The 24,615-nt window shown below is 42.3% G+C and overlaps 1 protein-coding gene across 1 annotated transcript in view; it reads left to right on the top strand.

The window, feature by feature from the left end:
- The first annotated feature begins 3,608 nt into the window (after positions 1–3,608).
- Positions 3,609–24,615, top strand: part of SNCA (synuclein alpha) — a 99,117-nt gene continuing 78,110 nt past the window's right edge. Inside the window, exons 1-4 of the mRNA XM_007052739.4 lie at positions 3,609–4,044; positions 6,997–7,142; positions 14,185–14,226; positions 22,476–22,621. Of these exons, the coding sequence (XP_007052801.2) occupies positions 7,022–7,142; positions 14,185–14,226; positions 22,476–22,621 (309 nt within the window). The 5' untranslated portion in view covers positions 3,609–4,044; positions 6,997–7,021. The remainder of the gene's footprint in view (positions 4,045–6,996; positions 7,143–14,184; positions 14,227–22,475; positions 22,622–24,615) is intronic.

The following is a 24,615-nucleotide window of genomic DNA, read 5'->3' as shown; positions in this document are numbered from 1 at the left end:
ACATACCTTAAGTTACATGATTAGAATTGTTCTTGAAAATTAATACACTTGTCAGAGTGGCTGACTTAAGGGAAGTTGGAGCCAGTCTACCTGTGACAGGGTTTGTTAAGGAGGACAAGCCCACCTGTAAGTAACTAACTGCCCAGGTGGCTGGTAGGCAGCTAATGACTAACAAGCACCTGAACCTGATAAAGGCTACCAGAACTCAGCTGAAAAACAGTGCTTCCAGGGAAAGGAATTGAGTGGGATCTTTCAGGTACTTGTAAGAGTCTGAGGTTATGAGGAGTTGTGTGTTGCTGGGAGAAGAGTTGAAGTTGGCAGGAATCCCCTGGCTCTGTTGAAGGAAATTAAGATCAAGAATACCTTCTATGTAAAGGGTCTGGATATGGGATTGATAGACTTAAATGGAGTCCGCTTCCCTACTGAGAAGCCTAGGTGAAAGCCTTTCTTGGGTTTCTTTTGAACTTTCTGTTAATAAATCAGCCCCTTGGAAGGGAGATACTGTTTGGTAAATTTACTGGTGAGCCAACTGAGAAAATTGTCATGATGCACCTACTGTGCCATACCTCTCCACAAGAGAGCGCATGGGATGGCAAATACTTTTTACAACAAACGTGCATCTCTTTTTAGAATGTTAGAAATAATTCATTTGGTCAAATCCTCCATTGAGGCCTGCCCCAATAATGTGCTGTGTATGGACAGGCCCCTCTGTGAGCCTAAAGTCTCTGGGTTTCGGCATGGGAACAAGTCTAGACTTACATAGAGTTAATTGTGTGATGCTGGTAAAAAAGAATTTCTGTGGAACAAGTACAAAAAACAGCTCTTAAATCTCTAGTGTCTGAATACTTGAAATTCAAGCGAGAGTTAAAACAGGCATCAAAATCAGCTGCTAATCCCACCATATCTTGTTTAATAGGAATAACACAAGCAGACTCTTATTTGTCTTTCAATTCTCTATAATTGTCTGTTTATTTCCCAGGACAGTTAACCTGGCTTTCTGTGCAGTCTCTGTAACCTGTCCATTCTCCATTGATCTGGAACCTAGCAGGTTCTTGCTAGATTTTGATTAATTCTGTTTCACAGTACGAGAAGCTGCTCTCACAGCTACAGAGGTGAAGGCCTAATAACATCTAAAATATAACAAAACCCTTCATAGTGCTGATTTCTTCTATGTAAAAAGTAATCTTTTGTGTGGTTTATATGTATAAAAGTACGTTGTGGTGTGTGTGGACATAAAGGTTTATATAATGCTGACAGCAGCATGTCATTGCTGTAGTACAACAGAGGCATGTGACACAATTGAACAACATGTTAATATTTCCTGAAACCACTTTAATCTGGGTCTTAGATAAAGGATTTCACTGGGCAAATAAATCCTGGGTGCTGGGACATTCATCTTTTACAATGCTTATGCCCATTGGTGGAATCTTTTCAAAGGGGATTTAGGAACCTAAATACCATTCACTTTCATTTAGGCATATAAATATGCCAATAGGTGCCTAAATCCTATTGATTTCAAAGGTTTATTGAGGGTGGGTTTTTTTTTTTTTTTTTAAATTCAGTGTGTCACTGCTGACACATTGTTCAGAAAGAACTGGGACACATAAGCAACACAACCCCATAAGATTATGTTTTCATTCCACTGGATATACTTTCTCTTGTATTCAGCAATGAAAAGGAAATAAAACTGTTTATCTTAATTCTTTAGGCTTTTCTCTAGGCTTAAATTACATAAAAGAAGCTAGAATCTGATCACCCGGCATCCTGCTATCCCACTCTTGCAATAAAACAACACAAATCCTTACGTGTTGACACATCCTCTCCAACATGTGACAAATAAATTACAGCTATGATCCTCTCTCCCCAGCAGCAGGAGGGAAGGCCTAGTATCCCCCACAAGACACCCTCCCTTTCAAGTATAATTGTACAGCACTGGCAAGTGAGATGAAACACCTTTATGTAATGCAATTATTGTTAGGAGGAAGAAGGGAGGAAAAACCTTGTCTTGAGGGCAGGGTTACCTAAGGGAAGAGATTTGTATGCTCAGTCAGCCTCCTCTTAGAGGGAGCAGTAAACCGGGTTTCTGAACAACTGGCAAATTTGAAGTCAGTAGGAGGATGAACCAAATGAAAGTTTATCAGACTGTAGAGAGGCATTAGAAGTTCACTCATGATCTAGGAAGTGCCGCCTTCTGCTAGCATAATTGTGTGGGGAAGAAACCCTGTTGTTGTTTCAGGGACAGAAGACATCTCTGTGCTGAGCATTTGGATCCTGTGCTGGATGGAAGGGGAAGTGTGATACTCCCTGAAGTCTAGCTCTCTGCCTCTTCTCCTCCTTCACCCAATTGTCCCCCTCCCCCTTGCTCCAGGCTAGGTGATGCAATAAAAATAGAGAAAAGCTGGTGCTTGGGGGATCCTGCTGACTTTTGGCCTCCTGTGAGATCAAATTGCATTTTCAAATTAGAGAACAAGTCTGATTATTCCAACTTCACTGCAAAAATGTCTAGTGCATCAGGCCCTGGATTATTTTAGTGAGGAAGGAGAGTTGTCTTATTTTCTATTCATGCCGTATAATTAGGGGGGATGGCGGGGGATACCATGATGGCCAAAAATTGAAAGACTCTGGTAGGACCAAGGTTCCAGATATAGGTTTTTGCAACATTCATGTTTTGGGGTGTAGATTTTTTTGCCGGGGGGTGGGGGAGAGTGAGTTCAGTAGGAACAAGTAAACTTCAACTTAAAAAAAGTTTACATAAGAACGGCCATACTGGGTCAGACCAAAGGTCCATCTAATCCAGTATCCTATCCTCCATGAATTGAAATAGTTTGTTTTTTGAACGCTGTTACAGTCTAGGCCTTCACAACATCCTCTGGCAAAGAGTTCCACAGGTTGACTGTGTATTGTGTGAAGAAATACTTCCTTTTGTTTGTTTTAAACCTGCCTATTTTCAAAAGTGAATTAGGCACTTGGAAGTTTAACTCCCATAGAAAGTCAATGGGACTTAGGCTCCTAAGTGACTTAGGGACCATTTTCCAAAGGCATTTAGGTGCTTAAAAATGCAGATAGGTGACTAGTGGGATTTTGAAAACTGCCTAACTCCCAACTCTAGGAACCTTTGTAAACCCTGCCAGTGGCCTAGCTGCAACTGTAAATGCTAAAATGCCTTTGAAAGTTTGGTCCTTAGGGGCACTTTGGAAAATTTTACTGCTGTTCTCTTTTCATAGTCAATTTGGGGGCTTAAAGATGAAGATCAGTAGGATCCACCTTTCCCTTTTATCCCTTGGGTATCTTGCAGGGTCTTAATGTGTGTGAATTTAAATAAACATGCATCTGCCACCATGGATTTGTTATGTACCCAGCTTTAATGTTGTTAATGAATCAAAGGGGGGTGGAGAAGCTAATGATTGCCTGCACCATGCCAGGCCCCTGCTGTCGGCAGCAGTGAGGGCATGATGAAATATTATTCCCCCCCCCCCCCCCCAGGTCTCTGGGGGTATGTCTACATGGCAGCAAGGAGCCAGCCGCTCCCGGGAGTAGGCAAACTGGGGCTAAAAATAGCTGTGTGGACGAAACTCTCCACTGCCAATCCCATTAGCAGTCACAAGGCGTGCGGGTGCTGAAGCCATAGCGCTGTCCCTCTCCTCTCGCCCCACTTCAGGCTAAGGAGGGGTTGGTGGGCGGGAGTGGATCTGGAGAAGATTTCCTGCCCCCAAGGATGGGAGTGTGGGGCCGGCTCTCTCCTCCCCCTGGCAAATCAGCCCGAGAGGGTGGGGAAGGAGGGAGAGGGGCTTGCTTCGCACGCTGAAAGTGGATGAACATCCCTCCCCCGCTCTCCTCCTCCCCTTCTTTTCCTCGCTCTCCGCCTGTGGAGCTGGGACCTGGGTGCGTTGGATGCCGGACTCCCTCTCCGCCTCTCCTGCGCCTGCTTTGTCGGGGATGTACTGAACAGGGGGGCCTCTGCCCCGGGGACTCTCCGCTGTGCACCCCTCGCCTCCCTGTGGGGCCGGTTTTAACGCGTTTGCAGATTGAGGACCGCGGCCGGCGGTGAGTGACCTGGCCCGGGCTGCGCTGCTTCCCCTCCCGGGGGATGGAGCGCGCGGGGCGGGAGCGCTCGGGTGCTCCAGGGTTTGTCTCCCGGGGTGAACGGGCTGGGGGAGCCTTCCCGACTCGGGGCTTTTTTTTTTTGGGGGGGGGGGGGATGTAGTTTGGGCGAAGTGGAAAAAGCTTCTCACTGAAGCCTGGATGCGGGGCTGCTTGTGTGTTGGGTGGATCTGTACGTGCTTATCCCTGCAGAGTGTGATTTTCTCAGGTGGGGGGGGGGGACCCATATAGACCCAGTCTGCTAGAGAGACAGGATGGCGGGGGCTACATGTGCCGGTGTGATCCTGGTCCCCAGCCCTGTCTCTGTGTGACCCGGGCTACATGTGCTGCTGTGATCCTGCCCCCCCCCCCCAGCCCTGTCTCTGTGTAACCCGGGCTGCATGTGCCGGTGTGATCCTGCCTCCCCCCCAGCCCTGTCTCTGTGTGACTCGGGCTACATGTGCCGGTGTGATCCTGGCCCCCTGCCCCCCGCCCTGTCTCTGTGTGACCCGGGCTGCATGTGCCGGTGTGATCCTGGTCCCCAGCCCTGTCTCTGTGTGACCCGGGCTACATGTGCCGGTGTGATCCTGCCCCCCCCGCCCCAGCCCTGTCTCTGTGTGACTCGGGCTACATGTGCCCGTGTGATCCTGGTCCCCAGCCCTGTCTCTGTGTGACCCGGGCTGCATGTGCCGGTGTGATCCTGCCCCCCCCCCCCCCCAGCCCTATCTCTGTGTGACCCGGGCTACATGTGCCGGGGTGATCCTGGTCCCCAGCCCTATCTCTGTGTGACCTGGGCTACATGTGCCGGTGTGATCGTGCCCCCCCCCCCAGCCCTATCTCTGTGTGACCCGGGCTACATGTGCCGGGGTGATCCTGCCCCCCCCCCCCGCAGCCCTATCTCTGTGTGACCCGGGCTACATGTGCCGGTGTGATCCTCCCCCCCCCCCCCCAGCCCTATCTCTGTGTGACCCGGGCTGCATGTGCCGGTGTGATCCTAGCTCCCTGCCCTGTCTCTCTGGGCGGCTGGGTCCGTATGTGCCTGTCCCCAGGAAGGGTACGTGTGTTGCAGGGTGGAGAGGCCGCTCCCTCGGCCTGGGGGGCAGTGCTGGGCGGGAGTCGGGTGCCCTCCTCCCCATTTGCTTGTGGGTTCGCTCGGGGGTGGCGCTGCCCCAAGGCGGGGCTTTGCAGTGGATTCCAGCAGGAGCCTCCCTCCTTTCCCACACCCAGCATGTGCTGCAGAAACTTAGTTTTATCCTTCCGCTTAGTCCCTCCTCCGCCTCAAGCATCTTCACCAGGGAGGCAATTATGGTCCAATAGTGCAACTCTCGGGGGACGGGGGGGATAAGGGACTGAAGACATTGTCGTCTGAACGGTCATTGCACACGTGCACAGAGATGCCTCATCCCTCCTCTCTCTGCTCGGGGTAATTTCCGTTAGGACAGTGTCCAGGTAGCTGCATCCTTCTGGGGGAGGGCGGGTCTTGTAAAACGGAATTGGAGATTTCCCCTGCGGATGAGGGTAGGTGTCAAGTCTGGTTAGATCTTGCCTCACCCTAGTAGCTCCCAGAGAGATTGTCTGACAGGCAGAGAGAGAGAGAGGTCTCATGCATTTAAACTGACATTCCTATTTTCAGCAATGTGAAAGCTGTTCTCTTTCTGTGGGAAGGATTTTGCAGTGTGTGTTAATGAGACACATATCTCGCTCCTATTTTTTATTTTCACATTTAAATGATCACAGGTTGGTAGTGTTGGCTACAGATGTTTCTTTAGACACCCCGTCCTCCTACTCAGCAACGCAAGAAAAAGGGAGGTACAGGCATCAATAGACTCTTCTGTGTGTGGGTGGAGAAATAAAGGATCCAGAGTTAATTTGTTAAAGGGACATTGCTAGGGTTTTTGTTTGTTTGTTTGTTTTTAAGGACTTAAATGAAGGTCCTGGTTCCACACCTGGCGCTGAAACCACCTGCCAATGTTTGTGGCTTTACAATCACATTTTCCTTTAACAGATTATTATAAATGGCTTTTTCACCCCCTCTGCCACCCTAAAGACCCACACAAATAACAGGGGGAAGGGGCTATGGCAGGGGGGAAAGAGAAACTGACTATGGCAAAATGCTATCAGATGCACTAAGCAAGCACACAGGGAAAATAGATTTTTTTTTCCTAATCTCTTTCAGTTCATAGATTCTAAGGCTAGAAGGGACCACTGTGAATATAGGGATATAATATACTTATAATAGGGGTTACTTGTACTAATAGTAGATAAAAAATTTTCAGAGAGAGGTGTGACTTTTGTTTTGTTTGTTTAGTTTTTAAGTTGATGGTGTGTTTTTAACCACACTGGTGGCTCTGAGTGAGGAGATGTGGAGGAATATCATCTAACCAAAGAGCTAAATCCTGCATTCCTTCGAACAAAACTCCCATTCACTTCAGTGGGAATTGTGTCTCAGTCAAGAATCAAGGGATCTAGAAAAAACCGGTCAAGTCAACCAGTGCACCTCCCTGTCAGAAATGGATTATTGTCTACAGTGAATTGAAACCTCTTCATTTATATGGCTTTTTTTTTTAAAAGGCTACGCTTGTCCTACTTGGTTTGTGAGAGTACTGCATAAACCTGATGTGTGTCTGTAACACTGTTAAACTTGTTTGTGTTGTTGAAAGTGAGAAGACATGAAGGCTGTTTGTAGAATTGCACTTATTGTTGTATGCACTTGTTGAACCACTTTTATTCTGCATGAAATATTGAATGCTTCTATGGCCAGATACAGATATATATGTCTGAAGATATATAATATGTGGATATAGATGATTGACAGACAGAATCTTTTTATAAATAAGGTTCCAGTCAGAGTTTGATCAGTCTTCCTGTCTGAAAAATATTTTCTTATTCAAAATGTTTCTGATTTTTTTCCCCTAGTGCTGTGTAAAGAAAATCTTTAGCCATGGATGTATTCATGAAAGGGCTTTCCAAGGCTAAAGAGGGAGTTGTGGCAGCAGCAGAAAAAACCAAACAGGGTGTGGCAGAAGCAGCAGGAAAGACGAAAGAGGGCGTTCTCTATGTAGGTAGGTGGGCAATAGAAAACCAATTGCTATTAACCTGTTTGCTTCTGTTTGCTGAACTGAATGATCAGTGAAAAGATGAGGATCCAGAGTTACCTTGCTATAAGTATAGAGTAACTCAATAATAAAGCTACAGCAATGGAAATGTGATCAGAGTTGAGTCCTGAGTTGGAAATAAAACCTTTATAAAGATGGACAATGACCTAAAGTCCATTGGTGTGTCATTGCATTGTTGATAGCCACCCATTATTTTAGCATGGTGCTAAAACCATAGATACCATACCGTAGGAGATCTGTGCCTTACATTACACTGTACTGTAGGAGACGTGCCAAAAATAACTGTCCAAGAGCCCTAAAAGTTTAAGGGCACACAGGCTGGTACAGTAATTAACAATATACAAAGACAGAGTGACAGATGGCTTTATAACCAGAATGTTACTGAATATATGGATTTTAAGGAGTTTTATTTTAAAGAAAAAGTCAGTTAATTTGGCAATTTATCCAACCCTATCCTTCCTCACTGTATAAAGCAAAGACGATTCAGTAGTTGAAAGGGAATATAATCAGTTATTTTTCAAGATTTTAAATAAAGATTCCTGATATTCAGTATTCTGTGTACAAGCACCTCATTCCCTTACCTCCCTTGACTGAGTTTTCTCTAATGGTTACTTGTTACATTATAGGCCCATAGCACCTTCCTTCCATGGATCATGAAAGAATGAGCACTGAAACCCTTTGACATAGAGGAATTATTATACCCATCTTATAAATGGGAAAACTGAGACAAGGAGAGGTTAAGTGACTTGCCCATGTCACACAGGGAGCCTGTGCAGAGCTAGGAATAGAATTCACATTTCAAATTCCTGTCCAACGCTTTAACCACAGGATCATCCTCGTTGCTTAGCAGGTTCCAAGCTCTGGAGAACTGTGTCTTCCAAAGGCTGTGATGAAAAATTCATAGGAAAGAACCTGTAAAACACATGATGATTAAATGGTTGGTTAGTTAAAAGAAACAAAGGAAAAAACGGAGGCATAAGTTAAATTAGGTCATGGAAAAATGTGAACAAAATAATATATTCCTTTCAGTATATCCTTTCTGTTTTTTCATGGTTTTATAGGTAAATACTGGTATGCTATGTGTACTTAGGGAGATGTACACGGATTTCAGAGGATGGTTGAAAACTGGAATAATTTCCTTGCTATGAAGTATTGGGTTTGCCACACACTCCTTTTTTTGTTTTCCTGAATCCCAATACCCTTCCAGGTTAGCATTAGTTTTTAACAAATTATATCTGCTCCAGATACATTAGACTACACATTTTAGCCCATCTTGAACATTCTTTCCAGTTAAGCCATAGCAAATTCCATTTAACACAGGAAGCAGTGATTTTGCAAACTAAATTTGAAAAGAATATATCTTTCAATGTATGTAGGCATTTTTGCACAATTATCAGAATATCTTTCAGTATTTCATTGTCTATTATTAGTTTTCAGTGGTGTATGTTTTATTTCCTTGTAGATCAGGATAGCTCTTCTGTGATTTCTTTTTATTAGGTATGCTCATAAAGTGTATGCTGAGTTAATCTCCATGCCTTTTCCATTTGCTGTGATACTAGGAATGCTAAAACCCAGTCCTGCTTCCAGTGAAATCAATAGCAAAATTCCCATGGTCTTCAATATGCTTAGATTGTGAATTGTTTACGGGTAGGGTCTGTATACTAATAATTAATAATAGTGTAGGAATGATCCCACACTGAACTGATTTCTTTCATAAAGGAAACATAAACATATATGTAGTTTCACTATAACAGGAAAGGAGCTACTGGCAAAAGATCCACTCTCCTTCACCCCAGGAGTGATGACAGCTAGTGTGTCTTGCCTCTGGAAGTTCTTCTTCCCTAGCTGGAATTGTAGTTAAAAATGTCAACTGATCTAGGTTGGCCTGATTCTCCTTCATGCCCTGATGTAAAAAAGGAAGCCAGGTATTCCTCTTTTTACCTCCCCAGCACAGGGTAGTGGTAACTTCTCTTTTCTCCTGCTCAGACAGATCAGAGGAGGAGGAGGAGAATGGCTAAAGTACAGTGGAACTCATTTATAATGAAGTGAAATGCACAGAAGCAGTTGAGGATTTTTACTCCACATGGCTGTATGTAGAGTTGCAGCTATAACTGGGTGCATTACAAGTGGGTTCTGTCATGCTACGGGTTGACACCTTCCCCAAAAGAGCCTATTGAGACCAGAATTGAGAGCGTCTTGATAGTAATTTTTAAATTTCAGTCGTCAACTAGTCAATGACTCTTTGTCATAAGTTCTTGGGGAGGGATTAATGAGAAGCTGAAGTCTTCCTGTCCAAATTACTGCTACCTATTATTCAGAGCATAGTAAAAAAGATATCTAGTGCAAAAAAAGGTGGTAAGAGAATCCCATGGAAAAATATCCACTGTCTAGGAAGCAATGGAATCATTGTAATGGTTTAATCTTCTAGGGCACAAAGGAACATTTCTATCTGTGGGTAAGGGGGCTGTGGAAGACTTGAGAAAGTTTGGATTTTATTCTACTTATCTTCATCCTGAATGCTGTTCTCCTCTCCCATTGTTTCTTTCCTCCTGTCTTAGCACCTGATCCAATGTCCGTTGCAGTCACTGGAAAGCCCTCCTGGATGGACTTTGGATTAGGCCCTGAGTTAGCTTCTTTCTTACACTCTGTGTTCAGAGTCTTAGCTTGTGTGTGCCAGCATAGGTCCAGTGAAATCAATGGAGCTACATTGATTCACATCCGCTGAGCATCAGATCCTTCATAGTGAAGGTATAACTTACAAAGGAACCATGCTGATTAGTTGTTACTAAGAGAAGGGGACTGGGGATTCAGCAACTAAGTCTGGGTTCTGGTTTCTGTTCTGCCACTGACTTGCTGGGTGGCCTGTGCAAGTCACTGAGGCCAGATTGTTTAGACTTGAGTCCCACTGCCTTCATTAGAAATTATGGGTGCTTTGCACGTATGAGTTTATGAAGCTAAATATGGATTACTTAACCATGTTTATCTTTATGCCAATTTCATTTAAGTGAGTAAGGACTAGATTCTGATTTCAGTGAGACTGTGTGAGGAGTGTGGTACTACTCAATGCAAGAAAAAGTATTTTAATCTGACTCCGAGTATAGCTTTGATGCTCTGAATCAGGGACTGCAGTCTTCTAATCTTGGCCTCAAACTCTCACTATCTCAGGGAAAAGGGATGGGGCTTGTCAGGAGATGGCGTGTGGCAGAGTGAAGCTTTGTTACTCCAGTTTCTCTGCTGCTGTGTGATCTTGGTGTAGGACAAAGTGCCCCCCTCTGCAGCTTTAACTTACACTGGATAGCTCAGTATCAGGTAGCTGGGATACTCTCCCAGTCAGCTCCCCCTCTCCACTGCACTCAAGCTCTGGTGTTCATATTTGTGTAGATTTGATTTGACCCACAGCAGGTGCACGGCTACAAAACTGTACCTTCCCCATATTGTTTAGATCATAGAAATGCCTCTGCTGCAGCCTTCTCTCAAGGCATATGTTGTTTTTCTTTGGCAGTAGAAAGGCTAGTGAGATAGCAAAGATATTCCAATTCTGTCTGCTGGAAGAATGAGCAGCCTAATCCCTGCTAAAGTCCTTGTGGAAACAGTTCCCTATAGGAACACTCAGAAGCAGAAGCAATAATCTCTCCTCCTCTCAAGTGGGGTCATGCTTCCCTGTCCCCAACCAGCTGTTGCTTAAAGTAGTGCATACACCACTGCAGAAAGGGCCTTAACCAGCCCTATGTCTGAATGAGGTCCCAATTCAGTGAAGTGCTGAAAATACTCGGCACCTCTAAAGAAGTGCTCAGAAATGAGCCTCTTGCAGGATTGGGTCTCGTAGCCAACACACAAAATAGCTACTTAAGTTTAATAGTGCTGACAAATACTGTTGAAATGAGAAGGAAGAGTGGTATCTATTATTTCTTGATTTTTCACCCAATGGTCCAAATTCTGGTTACTGCCTGAAAACAGGAGTAATGTCCACCCCCCTCCTCCTGCGTGGTCACATGAACCATGTATACAGGAAAAGTAGTGTGCATGTGTGCCACTATTCTGCCTGAATTGTGCAATCTGTGCAGAGAGGCCATTGCTGAATCAGAGTGTACATGCAGCCCATGTTTCTTGCCTACGAGTTCATGCTCTTTACCCTTCCACAGCTCCTGTCATGCAGGGCATGAGGAGCACCCTTTCTATGATGTTTTGGAGTGGCCAGAATAAAGACAGCCACTTCCCATCATATGTTCCCACTACTGGCTGCAACTTTACTTCGGTGAGCCCCTGGGCCTCTCCAGCCAGAATTTGTCCCAAAGAATTCAGCCACTGTCCTTACAGGACCGTATTCTGACACTGAGCAAAGCCTAAGTAAAAGGGAAGCTGTGCTACAACACAGCACAAGTAAGGTATCGCCATGAAGTGTGAAGCCAGGAAAACTGCATAGCTAGCTGGCTACTACCTTCTGCCAAGTATGAATTTGCTTATGAAAATCTGTGCTTTGGATGGATCCACTGGCCAAACTCTCATGTGGGCAACAGGCCCACTCTCCACAGACCTGATTCTTTATCTCAGTTATAGTAATGTAAATCAGGACTAACTACACTGAATTCAGTGGAATTATACCTGTGTAATGCTAGTGTAAGTGAGGTAAGAATCAAGATATATATTCCTTTCTGGAGATATCTGCTGTGGAAAATTCCTCTGTGAGGATTTTTTGCTGCTTTACCCCATTTCTCCCTACCCCAGCTGTACAGTTAAACATCATAACCATGCTCTTATGTCACTTGAAGGATTTAGCCCATAATAGCGAGGGAGTCAATCCAGCAAGGGGCTGAGTGCTCTGGCTCCAATCCAGCAAAGCACTTAAGCACGTGCTCAATTGTAAGCACATGAATTGTCCTACTGAAGCCAATGAAGTGCTTTGTAGGCCGTTTCTACAAGTCAATGGAATTGCTCGTGTGTTTAAAGTGAAACATGCTTTGCTGGATTGAGGCCAGAGCACGTATGACATGTGGGATTGAGCCCTGGTGATTTAAGAGGAATCCTTACACATTGAAAGGACTTCTTCTGCTTTGTTTTTAATCAGATAGATAGCTCAGAAACCTTGCAATGATACCATCTGGAATGGAGAAGAACATCTTGTGTTCTTCCTTGCACAAATTGAACAATGAATATAAAGAGGAAAGGACAGCATTTCTTCACCCTTTGTTCTGATCATTGGCTATTTACCTAATTTTCAGACAGAGACAATCTTCTCCAAAGTACCCAGGGCAAGTCTGGCATCTTCATTTTCCAGGCTAGAGCATGAAGTCATTTCACATGACACAAAGAAATCATTCATTCTCTCTCTCTCCTTATTCTTATTCTGCTCTTACTCTTTAGTAACAAGACATTTTCAATTATGTAAAAGTTCATAAATCTGATAGTACAGATGATAAACCCCAGAGTTTTAGTTTAACAAACTGGCACCAGTAAAGTATGAAACATAATGCTGATGGAGATTATGTGCTGTTCTACAATATTTACATTTATATTAGTGTGGTACCCTAATGTGACAACTCTAAAGAATCACTGACTGTCTCTTTCTTCTAACGCTAAACAAGAAACTTTATTAGAATAAGGAAAACAATGTTAAACCTAATGCTACTTTCTCTCTGCTTCACCCTAGAGCTTCTGCCTAGAATTTTCCCTAGAGCCTCTTGTTTGGCTTCCTACTACAGATTTAAAGAAACAGTGCACATGCACACTGTTGAAAAGCCCTGTACGCAAAACAATGTGTGTATACTGAATATGATACATAAAAATTATCCAAATTAATAAAATAATATAGCTAGAAGTCTCTAAATACTAACTCCTTGGAAAAATGTTTTCTTATATAATAGTGTGCATAATAAAGAAACTAAATGCTTTTTAAAATTTAGATCTCAATACTGTCCCTTGAAGACCTAGCCCAATGGTACTATAAAGCTATTACTTTGCCTTCCATGGTATGTATCACATACCCATTCTCTGCACTGTAAATTGCTAAGCATGGTAGGCCAGAGATGAGCTCATCCCCTTCACATGTAGCTAAGTTATAGAATCAGAGAACTAGAAGTCCAGGATGGAAAAAGACATTAAGGGTGAGATTTTCAAAAGCACTCCCTGTAGGTTTATTTCTGCTCCCACTGATGTGAATGGGAGTTTTACCACTGACTCCAGTGGAAAGAGCCCATTTCCTTTCCAATGCAGGATTTTTCCCTAAAGAGCCAGGATGCATTTGCATATGCATTCCAAAATTTGTTTGGTATCTGTGGCTGCCACATCACACTGTACACTCATGTCCAGTATTATATCTATTACCTCTATGTCTCTCAGCATAGCTGCTTTCCAGATTCCACTCTCATTAAACCATTTGTTTCAGATTACTTCCCACAGAAATATTAGCTTGCAGTTTTCCAAAATGAATTTCATGACCATGTTTCTATTACCGCTGTGCCCTTTTATATCATTTTCCTGCCCTCACTCTTTGCAGTTCCCCCCAGATTACGACCAGAGTAAAGACTGCAGGATTGAGTTGTAAATCACATATACTAACCTGGGTCCTGAGGCTACACAGCCTTACACACATGAGTAATTTTATGCATGTGCAACATTAGTTGAACTGCTCACGTGAGTGAGGTTATTCATGTGCAAAAGTCTTTGCAGGATTGGATGCTTACTTCACAAGCTGTTTACTAGAACACCTAACATGGATGCTTTCCCCACTCCACAACTCAAAACGTGGCCACTTATCTTCACCCTTTATTGGTGGTTCTCCAGGTGATCTTCAGTCCTTAAGCCATTGCTTATATCAAGCCTGATTTGAATTAATTTTAAACATCTTATGAGACACTATCACGATTTATTAAAATCAGCTGTGCTATATTTACTGCTTTCCCATCACCCACTCGCTTGTACCAGTATTTGCTAACTGGTATTTCCAATGCTCATAACAATTTCATTGTAAAATGATTTTTGCTTTGTTTAGGTTCCAGGACCAGGGATGGAGTTGTTCATGGTGTCACAACAGGTAAGCACACAAGTACATTATTTCAACTGTCTTTTTATCTAAATCTATGACAAATCAGCCATCTATCTGTTAAATGGGTTCTTCGTCTTTGCACAGCCTCCACCATAGAGATTGACAGCCCTGTTTGGGCAAATCTCTTTCTCCTTGCGTGGGCAAGAAGGGCACCAGGTGTTGAATGTGGGAGAGGGTGAAAGGGAATGTATTTGAGGGATATGGGGTGGAGTAGGATGCTTGTGTATCTGTCAGGAGGACTGAGACCCATGCTGCCAGATGATTTGGGGGATGAGGGTGTTGTAAAGTGGGTGACAGTTGGCCTGGGGGCTGGGGTGAAGAGTGCTGATGCTACCTGGGGATTAGGAACTGGGACCAACACAACCAGTGGCAGGGAGCAGAGTATGCAGAAGCTAGTGGTCAGGAGGTCACTCGTACCACGGATTGTGCAAAGCACATGGGAAGGAAAGGCTGTAGGAAAGTAGGGAGCATTTGAAGCACACAGTAGAGACCAGTGTCAGTAGTCAATAAGTGGTGGAGCGTTTTAGGCAATGCTGGAGCTGCTGTGATGTAAGCTTTCACCTTGTGCAGATATTCCAAGCCCCCCCCTCCCTCCCCGAAGAGAATACATCTGGGGGCTGTATCACAGGTGGCACCTCTGCTTTTTGATCTGAGCCATGCCCTCTTCTTCTCATACTGTTCTCAAACCTGAATGAGTCACAGGCTTTGAAACTCTTCCATGGCACTAGAGAGTATGGAACTGGCGGATGGTTCTCTTTGCACCATTTCAATATATGAAGGGACACAGTAGAATTGAACTCATAGGGCCTGATCCAAAGCCTATGAAAATCAATGGAAAGAGTCCCACAGACTTCATGGGGCTTTGGATTGGGTCCATAATGAAGAGTGGAAGTGATATTTTCCCAATTTTCTTCATCTATCTGTAGAGCTATACCTGTCTGAATTTGTACACAGCAGGTGATCTTGTGTTTGTCTAATCCATTTAATCTATCTGAAACTGGAGCTCTAGCGAGCAGTGTCTAAGCATTTACATTCTATTGCTCTGTTTTCAACTGCTCAGAACTTTCCAAAACTGTCACTTTTTGGCCTGAAATTTACCAAAATTGGCCTCTTCCTGAGGACAATTTTTTCCCCCTAGAAAGTTTGAGCAAAAACAATTCAGCCATTTTTCAGAATAAGGAGAGGGCAAAATAACATTTCTCCCATTGTTAAAATGATTGTGATTTTATTTAAGGTCTGGCACTGAAGTGGGCAGGAATAGGAAGCTAAAAGCTGGCAGGGAAATTGCCCTTTTGGGAGAAGCGCCTTTCAAAATCGTCAAGAAATTTGGTTTGAATTTGTCACAGTTATGAAGATTTTAAAATTATCCTTGCACAGTACAGTCTATTTCAACAACATTAGCACTTTACAATTTGAAAAATAGGCTTCATGGGGCATGCACATGGCCTTATTAGCTGTACAGTTTAAAAGTCAGTGAATCTGTGCATTAAATGGATTTGGACAATAACAGGTGTGGTCAGGCAAAAATCAGTAAGCAATATGGTGCAATAATCAGTAAGATGCAAAGTCAGTGAAACTCTTTGATATCCACACAGAGCAGTTAGGACTTAAGCTTTTAAGCTGTTTGAAAAATCTGCATAGTACACTGAATGCCACGCAATTTATCTTCTTTGGAATGATCGACACAGGGCATATTTACACTTCATCTGGGTACATGCCTCCTAACCCTGGCAGATAGACACACACTAGCTCTAAAAATAGCAGTGAGGATGATGTGGCATGGATGGTGTCATGAGCTATCCACCTGACAATGGACCCAGGGGTACAGAGGGCTAGCCTGTGCCACGAAATCAACTCTACTCTTCTTAGCATGCTATCTCGAGCAGATCTAGCGCATGTCTGTCTATGCATGCTCGTAGGCATGCTTCCGGCTGCCGCATAAACATTCACTTAAAGGCTTGGGAAAATACCTGAGCAAGAAGTTCAGCGATTCTGAAGACCACTGTGAAAGTTAATAGCTCAGATAAGGAATTAGAAAAGAAAGAAGTTTGGGGTAAGACAAAGACTTTTTCTATTGTCTACTGCCCCACCGAGAAGCCCGGAGGAGATAAATAGCAGTTGATTGATCCTCAACTATACAAACACTACATTTTTTGAAGAAAAACTTTTTGGGAGGCTTATTTAGCCCTGTTTCACATCATATGCCAAATGAATGGTTGAGGAATAAGGAGGATGTTTTAGCAGCTAAGCAACCAGCTGTGACCGTGCTGCAAAATTTAGCCTTAGGACACACGCTGAGGCATTCTAAGTTGGTACAAATCCCGGATATAAGGTTTGCAGCCTGACATCAATCTAAGCTAGCCAGAGCTCAGTTAAGGGGTAGCAGGAGGAAGAAAAGGAGACTCCACTTGAACTAGCAGAGGATCTGTGGTGATTGGTGTGTCTGACGTGTGGTGTATCTAGACAACCAGCATGGACATCCAGATAATTAAGTGGTGGTGATACCGACCAACTGGACTTGAACTTGAAAAGTCCAAGGACACTTTGTGAACCTGTTGAATTTGCAGAAACATTCGAATATTTTTGTGCAGCAGCCTAGCAGGGATGAAAGCTGCCTATCATGAAGAAGGTAGAAATGATTTATTGTGAATCCTGTGAATACCAGTCTATGTCTGATATATGTCTGATGAGAAAGGGGATTCCAGCTGGATGCATTACGCATTTGAGAGGTTGGGAGGGGGAGGGAAGATGTAAAATTTTGTTTGTAAGACAAAGAACATGGACAATGATGCAAAACATAAGGGCATCAGTTCCACTAAATGCTGCTTCAGTGAAAAAAATTGACCACAAAAGGATCATTATGAATTTTAGGCGAACCAGAATAGAACAACATAACTGACTGATGATAGGTCTCATCCAGCTCAGGAAAAGGCTGACACCAAGCTGAATAGACAAGGCTTAGGTTTACTGATAGTAATTCCATAATATTTTTGTTTAATTCTGTGCAGTTGAGCTCTAGTAATGGACTTGGATTGTTGAAGGTAAATTAAAAATATGAAATGGGTCATAACTTTGTACAATTACAGTGAATAGAGCAAACTTGCTTCAAAAGCTGCAGAATGCAGGTTCTAAAGTGAAGCAGTATGGTTTCATATGGAGTAAGTGACTAGAGAACTTGCTCCCTCCAGTACAAACCGGGGAAATTGGGTTTAAGAAATGAACCTTTGGATCTGAACAATTGGTCTGGAAAGGAAAGATAGTGGGTGGATTCAGATTTGTATTTCATTATAGCTAATGATTGTGTCATATATGCTAATAAAGTGTCTTGTAGACCAGTCCATGGAAATTAATCCTGATAAATCACGCTATTTTCGTCTAAATGTGTGATTGAAATATGAAATGTAATGAGTTGTGTCATCTTGAATGGCATTGGAATGTTTCATATAACCCTGTGTTGGAACCAGAGGGGAAGAAATTGACGATTATTTAGCCAGTAATTCAGGCAGGCTGCCTTAAGTGGCTTCAGAGCTGTACTCTCAACATTAGCTTCACCACGCAGTAATTCTGACTTTCCGGTTCCAGCCAAATAACTGATACAGCGAATATCTTGATTAGCACCAGAAGGCTTGAGGCATTTCATATACATTGTCAGCAGCAACTAGTGGGCATAATCAAGTATCAGAGGGGTAGCCGTGTTAGTCTGGATCTGTAAAAGCGGCAAAGAGTCCTGTGGCACCTTATAGACTAACAGACTTATTGGAGCAGAAGCTTTCGTGCATCCGACGAAAAACTTATGCTCCAATACGTCTGTTAGTCTATAAGGTGCCACAGGACCCTTTGCCGCTTTTACTGGGCATAAGACGGTTTGATTTTATCAGGAATAGGGATGTATTATTGAGAAATGGCCTGGAGAGGACTGACGTCATAATCAGTCACTGCTGGTTGGCACTTGTTAGTCAGATTGCCTGCCTTGGAGATAGTCCCCCCACTCTTCGAGCCCTGAAGATCACCTTGAGGGGACTTTTCTCAGCCATGGACTGGCAGCAGCCATGTGATTGCCCATGGTTAATCTGACTGCACCCAGATCAGCAATAACCCTGTGGGGCTTTTAGACACGTAGAATAAAGCTATACAATGTGGCCATGGATATTTGGCACTACGGACCCTTGCTGCCTAAGCATGCTGTTGCTGTATTACTGTGGGGGCTGATAAACTGCTGCATTCCCAAATTACTACATAGAGTTTTATATGGGATATGGTTTGATCAACCTGATTAGATTAATTTGATGATCTGACATTAATCCACTTCATTTTAATTTGATTATGTTTATAAACAAATCAAATAAACGTATATGTATGTGTGCTTTTGTTTTGTTATTTGGTATAGACAGTAAAATTATATCAAATGGAAGCTTTTGTGGTTTGGATGGCTCTTCCTTAGAGTTAGGGTTCCTGAGGAGTTCCAGGGTAAATAAGAGACAACTCTTTGATGCACCTAGTGGTGGTGCATAGAACTGCCTTGTAATCCTCTTATAACTGGTGCCTGAGCAGGAATCTTGGTTTTTGCGGGAAAATTGACTTCTGTATTGCCCATTTCTTTCAATAAGCAACATGGGCTCCAGAAACTGTGAGGGCTTGAGATAGGCAATATGAGCTGATCAACTTAGAGGCTGACCAGTTCCCTGTATTCGTATCAATACTCCTTACAAGCAGATAAGAGGAAACACTCTCTCAGTCTCTCTCTGCTTTTAGCAGAGGAGGTGGTGTGCACTTTGACATCTTCTCCACAACTGCAGTTTGCTGCACTTATATGAAGGGATCTGAGAGATCATTGCCTCAGCACCTCTAGCCCTAATCTTACACCAAAGTATGGGCCTCTGTGACTCAGTGGGAGACACCTAACCTGCTTAGGTGCTTTTGAAAATCCTACTTGGTACCTAGCAGCATCTTCAGGCACATCTGTAAATCCACACTAAGTGACTTTTAAAAATTGAACTTAAAGCTCACGTTCGTGCTTTTGAAATTTTTATACGAGAATATTAGCTAAAATCTATTCTTGGCAAACCCAGTATAATACTAACATTGTATTTCTGGGAGAGAACACGCTTTGGGTGGCATGCTTTACTCACGTTCTGCAGAAATCATCTCTGCTTATTGTTTCGAGATGGAAGCACTTCAAATGAATATTTTGTCTCTGGAGAAAGCAGCTTTTCCCAGGAAAGCTATTCAGCAGCCTCTCATGATTGTTGAGTGCTGTATCCCAGCCCAGACTAATGATTTGGCAATGGTGTCTGAGGTAGTAAGAGAGAAACTGGCAGATGGGGTATTCTCAAGCCTTCACTTGTGTGCACAGAGGCAGGCGCACATCGGGTTCAATGCTCAGCGTTGTTATTTTCTTTTGCAATGTGTTTTATTCTTTTCCCTCTAAGCCAGCAGGATGCAGTTACACTTTGCATTTCTGTTGGTTTTTCTTCCTGTTTCTTTACATACACTGGGTGCTATTAAATATGGACCTAATGCAACAATTTCTCCTGTAGACTGTAACAACAAGCTGTTTATATTGTTCCACAGTAAACAGTAAATCTCTTTAATGGTACCTATTGTGTCTCTTCTGTCAGGTTAACCTACAGTACTGGGAGGTGAACTCTATAGCTACTCTCCTGGTTCCCGTCTTTTGAATTGTTATTACGATTATATTACTAAAACCAGTGACAGCAGTCAGATTCCTTGTCCCTTTTCCTTGTTTGCATGCATGTACTAAAACTTTCCTGAGGAGAAATACATCCCTTTTCAGGAAAAGAAAACATATGCCAGGGAGAAGGCTTTCTCTATACACTGTAGTGTATTAGCAACTGTAGTCAATAGATAATCACCCTTGCTATATGTCAACTGTTGTCACCTTAATGTAATCTAAGAAATGTGGCTTTAATAATGGCATTGTGTACGAGCCATTGTATATCACAACTGCATTAATTCATCTGTGGGGCCCCAAACTTCAGTATATTTTTCCTTGTTTTGTCAGTGATACAGAGTTAATAGGGCAGATCTTTAAATAGTATAAATCTGCATGATTTGATTGAAGTCAATACAGCTATGCTAATAGTTCTGTTGAAAACAATGGAGCTATGTTAGTCAACAGCAGCTGAGAATTTCGCCTCTTGTCTTCATCAGTGCTCCTGTTTTTGACTAGAGGTGGTTGAAGTTTTTAATTTTTTTTCTCAAAAAGTGCTTGTTTTTATAAAACTGTTAGTGAAAAACATTAGACTTCTGGATAAAAATCAACACAACAATCTGTTTATTGAGGTTTTGTTTAGTTGTTTTTGGGTTGTGGTCCTCACCCACTTTTTTCACCTTTCCTGCCTCTCCCCGTCCCGCATTTTGCCACTGGAAGGAGGAAAAAGCTGGAGGAGGAGGGGGACAAATAACAAAAGCCTTTACAATTTGTTCAGTTTTTAATTTCTTTATTCAAAAATGGAAAACGTCAACATTTTTATGATTCTTTTAAAATGCAACATTTTTCAGACATATTTTCCAAACATACTCACCATTTTTAACAAGCTCTGCTTTTGACAATTCTTTAACCCACTCAAATAAACTGGAGAGAAAACAGCTAATCATTTCAGGGCAGAGAAAGTTCACTCAGAACTGTCGAAAGTTCTCTGGGCATCCACAGGTCCCTGCTTTGGTTGGAGTCTCTGGCAGGCTCCTCTCTGCAGTTTTTTTCCCCTAGGCAACACATACAACATTGTGGTCTTGATTCATGGCTGCGGCTTCTAGCTGCTACTGCAGTACAAATAATAACCATAAGAAAACAGTTACAGTCTGAAGTTCAACTTCCCACTTCTATTTTACTTCCATTGGCAGTGGGTATGACAAAGAGTTAAGTCATTTGCATAGACTTCCTGCAAGCTGTCCTTTATTACCTAACTTGTTAATAAAATTTTCTAATGGGGACATTTGTTTGTTTGTTTTCCCCCCAGCTATTTTCTGTTGATGTTGTATAATCGCTTATAGTAATCTGTAGAATGAGCCATTTGATATAGGAAGCTGAAATTATTTCCATAAGAAATGGAAGGAATCTAATTGCTGGAAAGAAATGAAAATTGCCAGAAGAAGAGCAATGCGTTTGTGCACCACTTACAGGGTACAGCTAGATCTGATTTCTGTTATTGTACTAGTAAAATTGTGGGTGTGGATACATCTTGTGGGCCAGAGTTTCAGAAGAGTTTATCGACCATTTGGACACCGAAATAAATGATCAGATAGATTTTTTTCAAGAGAAGCCACCACATTAGATGCTGATCACTTTTGAAAGTCTGACCCTTGGTGTTGGTGACTAATTGGGAGTTGAGCTCTTTTGAAAATCTGGACCTGTATCTTTAAAGCTTGGAGTGATATGGTCCTAATCCTGCTTTCTAGATTGATTTCACTACCGTGCAAGCTGCTGGTGGGGGAGAGCCTTTGGGAGTGAATGACCAGAAAGATCACTGTAAGATTCCACAAGGCAAAATGGAGAACTATTGATGTGTATGGAGGGTAAATGTATTGTAGTCTCCCTAGAGCCATAGATCTGGCCACTAGCTCAGTTTGCTCTGATAGCTTTGATTTGGCTTGTATTTATTTTTTGTGTGACATGGGCTTAAAACCCCACACTGGAGTAAACCTTTTTCTGAGAACGAGGTCTTCAGAATGTTACTCACTGGCTGAGAAACAATGGCTCCTGTTTGTTAGGAAAATGTTTTTTAAAAATCCTGAGAAATTAATAACTGGAATTTGACTAGTTCACTGAATTGTTTCTGATTAGCAGTAGCATGCAGTCAGTGTGTTCTGTGAACTAATCAAAATGTGGTTTTTGCGTTGCATTGTATGTAAATGTTATGAAATGTAGATGGGCATAATAAAGGGCCTTCTGCTAAAAAACTCTGTCCCACACAGTACAACCTGATAACTAAATGAATGAATGGATTTGGTCCGTAAAGCCTTACCAAGCAACAACAGTTGAGCCACAAATAGATCCTTAATTTTAGTTGTGCTACCACTATTTGTATGATCAAATGATGATGTTTCATTGCTTATGATTCACTTGGGACGTACAGAAATTGTAATGGTCTCACTGTCTGTCCATTGATGCTGCACTGTTGGCTTCTGTATTAATAAGCCACTTTATCCTCTCATTCCATGACTAACCTTCATCTCCCAGTACTGTAATGTATTGTTAATATCTTGCTTTTCTACAGTGGCTGAGAAAACCAAAGAACAAGTGTCTAACGTTGGGGGAGCTGTGGTGACGGGAGTGACGGCAGTAGCGCAGAAGACAGTGGAAGGAGCAGGCACGATTGCTGCAGCCACTGGCTTAGTCAAGAAGGATCAGCTGGCCAAACAGGTTTGTTTTAGTTACCAGATTTTTTTTTTTTTGAAGGTGAGGAAGTGACCAAATCAATGGGGCCTCTGTGAGTCCACCAATGTAAAGGACCTGGGTGGCGTTGGTAGCTGGCTACAAGCGTATATGTCTGTCACTTGATCTAGTGGAGGGTATTTTTGTGGTGAGGTTTACGTTGCTACATGAGTGAGAAATGAAAAAGCAAAGGGCTTGAGGAAGTTGGGAGCTTCAATGGGAGTTAAGCTTGTAGCTCCTTTCTGGTTCCTTTGAAAATCTCAGCCTACAAAACAGGAACGTGTACATTAAGGATGGTCCTGAATGCCTTCTAATGAGTCAAACTAGAATGCTGGAACTGTATGGGATGGCTACCATTTTGGGGATTGAACAAGTGACCTCCAGAGCTAAAAGCATAAGCTGCTACAACTTGAGTTCAAGGGCCAACTCATATCCTCTGTGGATTGGGCACAGAAGGAGCGGTGTAACATACCCTCACCAGTTAATTACATTGGCATGCTCAAACATTAAGAAAGTTTTGATCCAAATCTAAACTTTGCAGCAGATTGCTACCTCCGTACCTATAATAAGATGAACTCAAAGCTTCCTCTGAACTTCTCTGACCTCTGCAGGTCAGATTCCTTTCTAGCGTGTTGTATAAAAATAATTGCCGTTATTTTTGTTTCAGCCCAGAGGCTGCCATTATCAGTTGTTCTATACCATCAGTTCCCACATTTTGGTATTTGATACATTGTCATGATATTTCTATACTTACGTCAGAGAAAAAGTATGGTCTTAGATATAAAAGTGTGGTAACTGTTGGTAAATGATGACGACTTAATGACAATCATGGTGTATATTGATCTCTTGGGACAAAAACAAGCAAAAGACAGAAGTAAAACAACTCATGTTATGTATTATGCACAAATATTTTTAAAGTGATAGGAAAATAGGAGAATGAAAAGAAAAAAACATTTGCAAAAGAATGGATTCTAAATGTAGGGTGTTAGGCTGCACTTAGACTGAATAAATTGCTCTGTGTAATTTTTTCCCATTTAATAGCAAAGATAAGCTGTTAAAATTGAATTCTTTCCAGTAACTCTTCTATATCCTTACTAGACAGAAATGCACTTTAAAGAGTCTCTTTATTGTTTTAGAAAAAGAAGAATTACCCTGTTAGTGGGCATTTGTTGCATAGGAGGAGTAGGTTAGTCTCAAAACATCACATTAGTGGTTTTGTTATTTTTTTCAAGCAATTTTCATGTTTTAATCCTTTTAAATTCAAATGTAAAGAAAATGCTGCCTTAATGTGTCCCAGGTGCTTTCTACAAGCTGTTTTGTAGCATTTAGAAAATTAAATATGTAATGAACTGTCAGGAGATGAGATGAGTGAAAAGTTATAGAGCCCACACCCTTATTTTCTGCTAAGTTTTGTTGTATCTCTTCAGTGGCTTTACAGAGAGAATTGCATTCTTTGCTGTTGGGTAGCTCTTGGAACTTGAAAGCATTCTATGCAGTGTCATAGGCATCAATTTTACTGCTGTATATGATTACCATTTCACTCTTAGCAACTCCTAATGTTTGTGATTCCTGACTTCTAAAATTATAACCTTAACATTACATTAATCTACATTTATATTTCCTTGTATTTTTTTAAGAAAAACACTACTCTGTACTGATTTTACTGTTTAATCCCACTTTGTATAGTGAAAAACGTATATAGCTATGAAACGCATTAGCAATAACAGAATAAAATCCTATCCATAGAACCAAAGAACATCTGTAGTGTATATTTATATTATTCCACAATCCTATAAATAGCATAATACAGTCTAAGCGTAGTTGAGATTTTGTACTTTTGGATGTGAGAACCAATTTTTCTATTTCTTACACTGTCATTAGTTATTCATTCCTATTTATTTAGGCTGAGGTTGTCAAAGCCCCCTGGGGCTCTTTGGCCAACCACCCCATTAGCATTCAAATCTCTTAGCCCTGGTCTACAC

The sequence above is a fragment of the Chelonia mydas genome, chromosome 4, assembly GCF_015237465.2.
Source record: "Chelonia mydas isolate rCheMyd1 chromosome 4, rCheMyd1.pri.v2, whole genome shotgun sequence".
NCBI lineage: Eukaryota > Metazoa > Chordata > Testudines > Cheloniidae > Chelonia > Chelonia mydas.
This window is presented reverse-complemented; position numbering and strand designations above follow the sequence as displayed.